The 12,079-nt window shown below is 50.1% G+C and overlaps 2 protein-coding genes across 3 annotated transcripts in view; one reads left to right on the forward strand and one right to left on the reverse strand.

The window, feature by feature from the left end:
* The window catches only part of LOC138190738 (two pore potassium channel protein sup-9-like), a 1,051,447-nt gene that overhangs the window by 494,736 nt on the left and 544,632 nt on the right, over positions 1 to 12,079 (reverse strand). The window lies entirely within an intron of this gene.
* LOC138191395 (uncharacterized) lies at positions 7,598 to 11,611 on the forward strand. Its single transcript, XM_069138142.1, has 4 exons — positions 7,598 to 7,905; positions 8,516 to 9,891; positions 10,031 to 10,548; positions 11,105 to 11,611. Exons 1-4 carry the CDS (start codon positions 7,598 to 7,600, stop codon positions 11,609 to 11,611), a joined length of 2,709 nt encoding a protein of 902 aa, XP_068994243.1.

Below are 12,079 nucleotides of genomic sequence, written 5' to 3' on the forward strand. Positions count from 1 at the left end.
TAAAAACGTGGGTGCCTTTTTATTTCATACCCGATACATAACAAGTATGCATTTTCATTCTTTATACAATCGACATACATATGCATCGTTATACAATTTTTCATATTTCGGAGCGTTTTCATTCACAATGCTCCATAATAATATTTTACACATCATGGTACAGTTATGAAATCAATCCTACGTACATTACGATGCGGTAATTACAAAGCTAAGGTGCAGGCTTGTAGGCCCACGGAAGCGTGTCGGTTGTGTTTTGAAACACGATCCGTTTGTCGTCATTCCAGTTCAGTGCCACTTTTTGCTGTTCTACAGTGTATACCTCGTGCTTTCGACTTAACATCAAATGCTGATTTGTAGCCAAATTTTTACGTTTCAAAGCATATTCCAAGTAATCGTTGGAAGTGACTTTTCTCAAAGCTGAACCTATGACAACTTTGGCACGTTTATTGTCTTTCTCATCTCCCAAGACTCGGAATGCGTACAATTTTGCTCCTAATCCTACAAACTCCAACATTATTTTCCCGTTATTCTCATCCTTAATTAAGCCGAGAACTTTTCTGTTCGCTAGAGGTATTCCATAAGCGTTATCAAGCGAAAAATCAGACGTATAGAATTTATGCAAGTCCTCCTTCATATGTTTGTATATGTCGGGGACGGTAAAGTTGTAAATCAAACTGTCGGTATCCGTATACATTAATTTTGCTCGGTTGCCAAATTTCCGTTTAATATAATCATTATGAAAATCGTAGATATACGTTTTAGACAGATCCAGAATGCAGAAACCTGCACACAATGGTTTATTAAACTTGACTTCCGTTTTACTCATTTCGACGATAATTATATCTTTGCCGAAAACGGTGCGTCCGCTGTTTGTTGTTAGTTATTCGACCAAGCCGCGTGGAAGGAGTAGATCGCTGTAGTTTCAAAGATGAGTTATTTGTTTATTGTTGTATGTACACTCTATTTATTTATAGCTTTATTTATATTGTGACGTGGATTTTTCCCACTCCTCGGTCACTCGGAGAAGATGACCGAGAACTTACCACGTGCACAATAATTTGGCGTCCACGATGTCCCCTGAACCTAAAATAATACCGCGAAGTCGTTGGGCGCCTGGCGTGATCAACACGCCTCGAAGTCGGTAATACGATATACCGCGACCATATGCTCGGTAGCTCAGTACCGCGGAGAGGAGAGAGGTAATTTTTGGGTAGAGAGCGATACGCCACACGTACGCCAACAAGTTATTTCACAAAGCAGCAATAAAATTAGACAATATATTTCAAAATAGCGATAATACAAAAAAAAATAAAAATAATAACAATACTGCAAACGTTTGTCCTCGCAATCCCAAACGCTAACGCTTAGCTTTAAAAAAAAAGGAACGAGCAAACAAAATAATCAATAAAAAAATGAAGGGATCCAGAAGACCTCTACGGCCTACGTGCGCTAGTCGCTATACTAATCGTGACCGCTAATTTACACACAAAAAAAAACCAAAAACAAAATAGGACCCGACGCGCTGCTCGCGATCGTCTTCTACAGAATGGCGCTAATCGCCAACTTAATACTAACAGATTATGCAAAAAAAAAAGCAAACGGAAACGAGGCTTGTCGCGTCACCCGCAACTATTCTCCACCAAAGAATCTTTTTACTAGCGCGCACCCGAGCTCCGCTTTCTCTGCGACGGCGCGACGCGGTCGCGAATTCGAATGCTCCCCGTTAGACTGCTCGCGACCTATACGAGAACTGAGGCTGTATCGGATGAAGTTAAAATGACCCCGTGTAACGGAATTCAGTTACACTCAAACTCGAGGCAATAATGTCTCGGCTCAACCCGTGACTCGACTCGATCTCCTCGATCACCCGAAATTAACGCTACTTCCTTACGCGCAACTCAGGCTACGGTCACCAAGCAGATGTATCGGCTAAAGAATCTCGAGTACAGTCGCTAACGCCAATCCTCACTGGCCATCCGTCCTCGGCAAGCCTTTACTAATTATCTCTCGAGATTCTCTCGCAAGAAGGTTAACAGCGCTTACCACTCCACATCCAAGCGATGAACTCGCCCACTCCCTCGTGATTCTTCCCGGTCATCTTAACTCGCAACCACACTAATTCTCAGAAACCCACGAAACAAACGCAACGGTCACAGTGTGCTAGAGCTTCAGCTAACCGCCAGAACTAGAGTGATCTCTCATGGTCGCAACGCCGATCTTGTCACGCTAATCCTTCGTGACGTCATCACCCTAAGAATGCGCAACAATCGATCTGTCATCGATTTTGGGGATTGCGCAACTTGCCTCGCACCTGTCGTCGCTACGCGGCGCAGAACTTAAGGCTAGATCGCGATGTCGTCTCCCGCGCAGCTCTATGGAGTCCTGGGGTTGGGCGGGGTGGTGCTCCCTCGTCGCTAGCTAGTCTCTCGCGGTTGCCTCGGTTGGGCGTAGGCGGGGTGAGCGGGGAGGCTGCGGCGCGCCGGCCGCCAGCGGGAATCGCGTCAGCCTTGGATTCCCGCGCTGCAGGGACCTGCGTTGCCTCCCCCTCCGCAGCCTCGGTGTCCTTCCCGCGAGATCTCCGCGGTTTCACCTTGCCTCGAAAGATCTTCGGCGTCGAAGTTGGTCGCTGGAGGGTAGCCGGTGCACTCAAAAAAAAAATAAAAAAAAACAAAAGCCTGTAATATCTTGGTCGCAATGCGCTATTTTGTCCCTGTCGAAGCTCGGGTGCGTGACTCCAGTTCTGGCGCTCGCTAGGCTTATTTCGCGACTCGATTTTCGAAACCCTGATTCCGGGATCTCGCCCAGGGTTCAGGGAGTCTCTTGTAACGGGCAGGCCTAACCGAACTGCCACGTTACAATATATATACAGAGAAGTTAGTATTTTGGTTGCCACGCTTGTGAAGGAATCGCCTGGGTTATGTTGCACCGCGGTGGAGGCTTCAGCGATGAGGTTTGGTGACGAATCGGTGTGGTCTTCGGTGGCGGTATGTAGCGGCTCTCTGGAGAGCTAGGCGGCGTGGAAGGACGGCGATTCTCCGGTACGGTCGCTTGTTGTGAAGATTCCCACTCGCTGTCGGACGGTTCTGTTTGTGTGGCCGTCGACACGTAGGTGGGTGGAGTCTCGGCGAACGTAGAAACCGCTGCTGGGATGCGGCGGTAGTAGTTCGGAGACGTTACTCTAGCTCGCCTGACGTCCCACAGCGAGAGCAGGATTGCAGGTGGCCTAGTCAGAGGCTTTGAAGGGAGGTTCACAAGTTGAAGCACCCAAGGAGCCGGTGGGTTGAGGAAACTTGCCCTTTTTGTTGGGCTGGCTTTAGCCAGGTGAAAAGAGTCCGTCATGCAGTTGTTCAAAAGTATTACTTTCTTCTATGGCGCGTGACTAGAAAGCGTGAAACGCTTTTTGCGGTGCGTGAGTTGTAAGGCGCGCGACCGACTAGTTGACTTCACAAGGTTGTTGTGAACAGTTTGGCTATGGTAGCTCTAGCACCGTACCGTCCATACAATTCGGTGATGAATCGAACATATCTGTACTTTCGCACGTTTTCCATTGTTGTGCCAAAAACTGCATTGTTCATCAGTTTGTAAAAATGTTTCTCGAATTCGTTGTGAGATTTTTTCCGCAAATCGGTATTCAAATCTATGTAATTTTTGAGCCACGGGGTTAGCCTGAATTTGAAAATTTTGTAAATTTTGAGTAATCCTAAGCCTAATTCCAAACGTCGTTTCAAAACGCGATAGCAAACAATGTAGTTTTTCTTGGAAAGTAGCGTGGTCGTCAATTTCGTCTGTATATTGTCCGAAATCGGAGGTACATAGTGCTCCGGACACAATGGTAAATCTTTATGAGTTTCATGCAGCTCATCAGAATATTCCAAATCGACCTCGAGTATGTAACCAAACTCCGCATCGTTCGGGATGGCAAGAACGTCGCACTATCTGAAACCTGACACCCATTTGAAGGAATTGCACGGCAGAGCGAAGCTCACAGTAACACCGTACAAATTATTAACGTCAAAGTACATGAGCTAAGATTCTTCGACCTCAGGATGGAATGCCTCCCCCATGTAGCTGTTGTTAGCCTTTGCGTATCTGTTTGAGCACTATGACACACCACCTTGAATACTTTTTTCGATAAACATAACCATATCTATGTCGGTGAGAAGCTCGAGCTCGATGCCTGTACATTTTAACATTGCATCAAACGACAGACCGGGCGATGTGTAGTAGTGTAATGGGTCCATTTTGTACGTGGTCCAACAATTCTGTCGAAAATTTTGAAAAACGTCGTCTTGTAAGAACACGTCCGTCTGCATATACAAGTTCGAATACTTTCCCAAAGTTTAAACGTTAAAAGTTTGCCAAACTTCACATGCATGTGCATAGTCGTCGTCTGATATATCCCGATCATTTAATTCTGAGTGAAATTGTTGTTTGGATGGTAGACGCCTGTCCTCTAGCTTCTCCCAACTGTCTATGTATTCGTGCGGGAACACTCCTTTTCTGGTCAATAACTGAAATCCATCTGAGCTACCATAAAATTTTCATGTGATTGTTTTTCATCATCACTGAGATACGTTGCTAATTTCTCAAGACTACTTGGCACGAAACGGTACGAATCTATGAATCTGAACTTTACATCTGTCCCCTCGACATACTTTATAAATGAAATGTACTCTTCTTTGTTTACGGGTGGAAGCTCGATTGTGCCCTCGAACGATGTAGTCAGCGCTTTGATCAGAAAATGCTAATCGTAACCTGATAGATTGTGGAATATCAGTGGGATAGTGTGCGAATTTTGGTAATTTAAATTGCAACCTCGATGAGCAGCACCACGGTACTTTCCTGTGAATTGACAGTGATCACGATGTTTCACGTCTGTGAGTGTGAACGGTTTTTCACAAATGTGACACACTGTTGTTGAATGAAATTCGTTGATTTGATCGAAATTGAGCGGTTTCATCAATACAACAGTTTCGAAATAAGCTCCTAACGAATGTGCCAATTTCTCTAACTCATCCCCAACCCAATTGAATGCAAGTCTCACCACGATTGATTCAGAATGTCGAAATTGGATCGTTGAACGCACAATGTAGATAGTAAGCTATACTATACGGAAGATGCTCCTGATAAATTGATTCTTTTTCCCAAAAACTTTTCAGAGTGGGCTGCAGTAAACATTCTAGATCTGCGTAAACGCAGAATGGAACGGATTCTTTGTGCTTGAAATTTGAAAATTTGAGAATCTTGTCCTCTTCTGCTGGTAAGATAACTTTGGTTTTGTTTAAATTCATGCAATCCACATTGTGCTTTGATAAACATCCTTCAGATCGAAAGTAAGTCAAACATCAATCACATAACCAAGTACGACATTCATGTTTAGAAAATTGAGAACTTGTTAATCGAGACAGATTTCGAATACAAATAAAATAAAAGATTCTATTTTTTTTTTAATTTTCCACATCAACATCATCGTCATCGTCAGTGATTTTAGTTTCTATCGCTAAAAGATGAATTACAGGTTTATCAGACTCATTCTGACTCAGGTGAATCGGTACTATTTCACTTTTTTTTCGATAACCTTGGTCTATACCATAAACTTCAGTGGAAAGTCCATTAAGTTTCTCAAATTTTGAAATGGTGTTTTTGTCTAGAGACATAGGAAACTTTATACCATCATACCGTAGCCCTGAGCTGAAACGCGGGTACGAGCTGGTCGTGTTGAGATGGTTGTTGTCGGCTGGGAACAAAGCTGCTATGACCGACCAAAGAAAGCAATATGGGTCGCTGTTGCAGATGTTGACGACAGCCTTATTATAACTGATATGCTCAGGTAACGGGGTGTACGTGAACACACCGCCTCGTAGTGGCACGTACTTTTTGATATTCACAGTAAAATTGATTATTTCAGACAGCGACCAGCCTGAATCCTCTTTCTGGAAATCTTCCACCTTTTCTCAACAAACGCTCTGTCGCGTTTTCGATGAACTATTCGTTAATATCCGTTGTCTGGAGGATGATTATATTTCTCGTATGCAAAAATTTGATCTCTTCCATTGTGTGATCATTTTTTCTAACTTCAAATTTACAAGCCAGGATAACGTTGGCTTTTAACCTCCTGTCTTTCTTTAACACGGTTTTTAGTCTTGTCACAGCTAGTATCTTTGCGTCTTCTAGAAATCTCTCCACATCTTCATGCTTCAAATTGACGATGAATCCAATTCGAATTCTCCCCCCAAAAGCTGATTCCAAATCTTCCCAGTGAACTCGATCGCTTCTTCTTTCCTTTTGCGTATCTCCACCCGTTTTCTGAAGAAGTGTGAATTTTTCCGCGAGTGCTTTCAAGAGTCCAATCGTTATGATAATTCTCATCTTTTCTCCAATCGATGAAGCTTTTCGCAAAATTTTGTTGAGAAGCCGAATATTTTGACTTCTGAATTTCATCCATTTTTGAATTGCTGTATTTGATGATGATCTGCCCAAGATTTTATGCGCCGTTTTTATAATATCAATCAATCTCAAACACTTCGTGGATTCCATCTTTAGCTTTTTCCTCACGTATACTTGACAAGTTGATACTGAATGATCATTTGCAGTGATGAGCGTCCTTTTTATAGGGCAGCTGTACGTATGTTTGTGTGTGCGCGCGCAGTGTCTTGGATTCTTAAAGCGATAGTAACCCAACACCGCAGATCCTTGGCTCTGAATGTGTACTACCGCAGCTATCGGTTGACCTCGCACTCTGGCCCTGTCTGAATCCGTTCAAATCTTATAGTAGAGTTCACTTCACAGTTACAAGCTAAAAAGAATGTCATGCGGATAATATCGTACCGATATCCGAGCCAGTAAAAAACAATCCTCAGAACCATTAACTTTGGAATGTCGCGTGGTTGATAACGTGGGAAAGGAATGTGAGGTGGTTGATGTTACACATCAGCAGTTCTACTGTGGGAAACGAATGTGAGGTGGTTGATGTAACACATCAGCAGTCCTATCGTGGGCAGAGAATGCGGGACGGTAACCGACATTTAAGTAGGAAAAAAAATCCATGCCCTCCACCGTTGGCAGGCGAGCATTACAGACTTTGACCTTCGGTCGGTAAGATTGTCGGTAAAACAACACGATACTGACCCTTGACCGATACAACTGTCGGTAAGGTTGCACGTTTTTGACCTCAAGTCGGTACGGCAGATTGTGACGTCATCGCGGAAAAGGGTTTGAGTCTGGGGAGGATGTCGGTAAGTATCGGTAAGAGGAATCTGCGTGTAGAACCCTCTTCGTTATACTACTCACGTCCTTTTTGAAAGAGTTTAAAATAAATTTTTAAAACTTAGAAATTTATTGATGACGTTCAAGACCAATAACAGAGCTGATCATTTCATATGAACTCCCAGTTTATAATCCAAATAAAAAAACAACCACCTACGTCGGCTGTCACCTTGTCGTGGTGTAGGGGCTTGACGGCCGCGATGAATCTTGGGGATCCGACGCCCCGGGGCTCAAAAACCTTGTGGCGAAAGTGACTCTAGACGAGCGTCCACTAAGAACAGTCGGCTCAGCCTCTTGGGGCTGGGTGTATGAATGGTGATTTGAATGGGCGATGCGTACATGGGATGCGGTTGGGGCTCCTGGGGCGATTTCTCAGAGACTAACCAAGGAAGGAGTAGTTGCCGACCGACCGGGGCTGCGGGTGAAGTCAGTACCTTTACCGGACCTCTGTGGCGTACTACGGGTAAACGTTAGTCCACGGAACCTCGGTTCCCTGGCGAAGGTCCCAGGAAACCACATGTTCAACGTGGGAGAACTGCTCCTTGCAGCTGACTGGAGCCAATCTGGGAGTCAAACTTGGTGCCCCGGGCGCATGCGTGGAGGATTACCTGGTCAGTATTTCCTCATATCCGATGTCCGGTAGGGCAAATCCGGCAAGGTCTTACTCGGCCGGTGGCCTACCCTGTCTCGGATTAGCAGGGGAATCCCCGGCCGGGCGACTGGAAAGAGCCAGGGATGGGGGGTTCGCATGGATAGGGCAGACCACCCGATAAACCGACAGCGGCTTCCATGCGAGGGGATAGGATTTTTTCCGGCGGGGAAAGATGCCACACCGCGGTGTGGCTGCCATGATAGCCGAACCGTCGTAATCAAACAAACAATTCAATATGGATAATTTAACATCGAGTAGGCAGAAGGTGAAGCAAGGAAAGGTGCAAGAGCACCTGGATAGCAAGGGCTCGCGGGGGCACGCGAGGGGCAGGGGCGCGCGCGCGCGCGGACAGACACTTGTGCGGGGCATTAGCTGGCCCCCTCTTGAAAACACGGAGCCGGGGGGTACGCCAGGGCATTCACTTGCACCCAACGTTTTGGCGGAGACTGTGGGGGGAATCAACGCACCGCCACAGGTGGTGCCCGAGGAGACACCCACGCGACACCAGCAGCAGCAGGGGAACAAACGAAAGGGGGACTAGCTAACGCCGCCCGAGAACGCTGCACTCTCGGACGGAGAGCTCTTCCTCCCGCGCAGACTCGAGGTAGAAGGGAAAGAGAAACCGCGGCATCAAACTCTGACTACCGAGGGGGAGGGGAAGGGAACGGCCAGCCCCTCAGGCGAGGAGGAGGCAGCACGTACGCTTCTAGGAGCTCGCCCGAAGCGCAAGAAGAGGTGCACAGCTATCGTCAAGGGAACTTACCTGGAAGACGACTCCGAAGCAGGGGAGTCTGGGTCAGAGTGGAGCGCGCAGGGCTCGAACCTGCGGCCAACAAAGAACCCTTCAGTGGGAAAAAGGAAGGCCAGAGCCGCGACTAGGTCCCCAAAGAAAATCCCGCAGGGGGCAGGCCCTGCGGAATACAGGCTCATGTCAGCATCGGACCTCGGGGCACAGCTAATGGAGTGGCTCGAGGACATAGACGCCATAAGGATGAGATGCAAATCCATGCAGGGCAGATTGAGTGGAGAAATAAAGACAAAGGTGGGCTTGGCGAAGGAGGCCCTGCTTACCCTTACCGTGAAAGCGGAGGCAGCAGGTGACCCCGCTCTCCTGCAGGCGCGCAACACGGACCTAGAGGCTCAGTTGCGTGATACCCGTAAGGAAAGGGACGAGCTCCAACGGGAACTCGAGAAAAATCGAGAAGGCCGAGAGAGGCCTCAGACGGAAATAGCGAACCGGGCGACAAGCTCATACGCACAGGTCGCCAGCAGGGGCCCTGTCGCGAGAGCCGGCGAGCGACGGTCGGAAGCCGCCCAAACGACGACGGTGCTTGACCTTGGAGCGGCCACTAGGAGGAGCGAGGTGGAGGCCAATGAGGGGCCGACGACGGCGACATCAGCGGGTGCTTCGGAGTTCGAACTTCGCCTAACGGGATCCGAACTTCGACTCATCCCGGACAGTGACAGGGTCAGGGATGAGGAGATGGCCAGACAGTCCGCGGCCCTGAAACAGGTGCGAGAGGAGGTGGGCAGGATATCCCTCCCGTTCCTCGATGCCTCGAGCAAGAGCGGAGCAGCTGACCAAGACCCTCTTGGTAATGGTACGGCGCAACCTCGCGGCACGGAGGCCACCACGGAGAAAGTGCGAAGGTCCTCGGGTGACCGGGGTGCGACCGACACTCCGATGGAAGTCGATGACGGCGCCGATGCAGAGAACGGTAAGGGGGGCTGGAGAACGAAGAGGAAGAGAAAAGGAAAGCGCCTTGGGGAGGGAGTGCCGAGTGGGGCAGCAGTGGAAACCACGCAGACTGCCCCAACAGGGGCCCTGCGGCGTACCGGGGAGGACAGACCCACGGTGGCTCGCCGTAGAGCCCCGAGGACAGCAGCCGTTGCTATCAAAAGCAGAGGGGAGAACACCCCGTATGCGGAAGTACTCAAGTTCGCACGCGAGAAAATACAACTCGCGGAGCTGGGTATAGAGGAGACGAGGGTGCGGCGGGCAGCTAACGGGGGGGGTTCTCATTGAGATTCCTGGCCCCGAGAATGCGAGGAAGGCGGACGCTCTAGCGGCGCAGCTGACCAAAGTAATCCTCGATAAATACGGCAACGCAGTCTCAGTGACAAGGCTGGTTATCAAGGGCGAACTGAGAGTCCTGGGCTTGGATTACTCAGTGTCCACCGAGGAACTGACTCGCACCCTAGCCGAGCAGGGTGGCTGTAAGGTGGAGGAGGTCCGTGTAGGTGTTCCGAGGAGGACACCGAATGGACTATACAGTGCGTGGGCACAGTGCCCCCTGAGGGCAGCTGTGGCTGTCGCGAAGAAGGGCAAGGTGAAGATCGGCTGGACCACGGCCAGGGTAGAGCTGCTGGAGGCGCGCCCCAGGCAATGCTACAAGTGTTGGGGCTTTGGCCACATAGGGAGTATGTGCAAGGCGTCGACAGAGCGCCGGGCCGCGTGCTACAGGTGCAGCGCTGAGGGCCACCAGGCGCGAGATTGCACGGCCAACCCCAAATGCGCGGTCTGCGAGGGGAGAGGGATAGACAGCGCCCACAGGATGGGTTCGGGACGTTGTACATCCATCGGCGAACGGGGTCGGAGGCCCGCGACTAATGCAAGCGAGGATGGTCAGGTACATACAGTGTAACTTAAACCACAGCAGGGGGGCTCAGGACCTACTGAAGCAAGTAGTGCTCGAAAGGGAAATCGACGTGTGCCTCGTATCTGAGCCATACGCTACCCCGAGCGTGGCCACCTGGCTTAGCAGTGACGATGGCCGGGCGGCCATATACTGAAGGGCGGAGGGTAACGTCCGCGGGGGCTCGCTCGTCAAAAGGGGAAAAGGGTACGTGGCCGCTAAGTTCGGGGATATAATTGCCATATCGGTGTATATATCCCCGAACATTCTGATAGCGGAGTTCACTGAGCATCTGGACGACCTGGCTCGGGTGATCCGGCTGGCGGGGAACAGTGGGAGGGGGGTACTGGTGGGGGGGGATTTCAATGCCCGCTCGCCGACCTGGTACCCGTCTGGGTCCAACCGAAGGGGAGAGCTGCTCGAGGAGTGATCGGCATCATGCGGTGTACGTCTCCACAACACTGGGAGGACGGCGACATGCATTAGGGCACAGGGGTCATCTGTCGTCGACCTGACGTGGTCGTCAGTTAATCTTGTACCCGTGATCAAGGGGTGGCGGGTGTTGGAGGAGACGGAAACACTATCCGACCACCGGTACATCTCGTACGAGGTCGGTACTCCTAGACGCGAAGAGCACAGGGGTAGAAAGGGCCACATGCGCTGGAACTGGTCGAAGTTCAGTCCGGAACATCTGACAGATGCTCTGTCCCTCACCCTTTCCTGGGGACCAACTGGAGGGGATTATACGACGCCAGAGGGCCTTGCAGGATGGATTGAGCGTGCCATGACGCAGGCCTGCGACGCAGCCGCGCCTAGAGCTCGCACGGGGAATCGCTCCAGGAAGGCGACATACTGGTGGAGCAAGGAGCTGGCCGATATACGCAGGTTCTGCATAGCGGCGAGGAGGCGCCTCGCTAGGGGAAGACGGACGGTTGATGACCGTCAGGAAAAAGAGGCCGAGTATCGGGCCGCCAAGAGGGTGCTCCGAGACGGCATAAAAGCGGCCAAGGCCAAGGCGTGGAGAGACCTCATCAGCTCCGTGGAAGCGGATCCATGAGGTCTCTCTTACAAATTGGTGTTAGGCAAACTGCGAAGCTCCCAAAGAGGGTTGACGGAGACGCTGGAGGAGGATACCCTCAGGAGCCTCCTTGATGCCCTCTTCCCGAGGGGCGATGGATGCGCTCCGAGGGCCCAGAGCGGCTGTCGGTGGGACGAACGGTGGGCGGTCACGGCGGACGAGGTTCGAGCTGCGCTTAAAGAGGCATGCTCGCGCAATGTCGCCCCGGGACCGGATGGCGTTAAGGGAAGTGCGTGGGCGAGAGTTCCGGAGGGAATGATCGCACTACTGTCGAGGAATTTCAGCCTCTGCCTACGAGAAGAAGTCGTTCCGCTGCCATGGAAGAAGGCTCGACTGGTCCTCATCCCTAAGGGGGGGGGGGCCCACCGGGCCTATCCCCAAAGTAAGGCCGATATGCCTCCTGAACGAGGTGAGTAAAATGTTCGAGAGGATCCTGGTGGCTCGGCT

The sequence above is a fragment of the Neodiprion pinetum genome, chromosome 1, assembly GCF_021155775.2.
Source record: "Neodiprion pinetum isolate iyNeoPine1 chromosome 1, iyNeoPine1.2, whole genome shotgun sequence".
In the NCBI taxonomy this organism is placed as follows: domain Eukaryota; kingdom Metazoa; phylum Arthropoda; class Insecta; order Hymenoptera; family Diprionidae; genus Neodiprion; species Neodiprion pinetum.

Excerpts from the sequence above, each read along its gene's own strand:
- LOC138191395 (XM_069138142.1), top strand. The coding sequence starts at position 7,598 with ATGCGTACATGGGATGCGGTTGGGGCTCCTGGGGCGATTTCTCAGAGA. Across the intron at positions 9,892-10,030 it reads AATACAACTCGCGGAGCTGG|TCTCAGTGACAAGGCTGGTT; the intron begins GTATAGAGGAGA and ends ACGGCAACGCAG. Across the intron at positions 10,549-11,104 it reads ATGCAAGCGAGGATGGTCAG|GGGTGGCGGGTGTTGGAGGA; the intron begins GTACATACAGTG and ends CCCGTGATCAAG.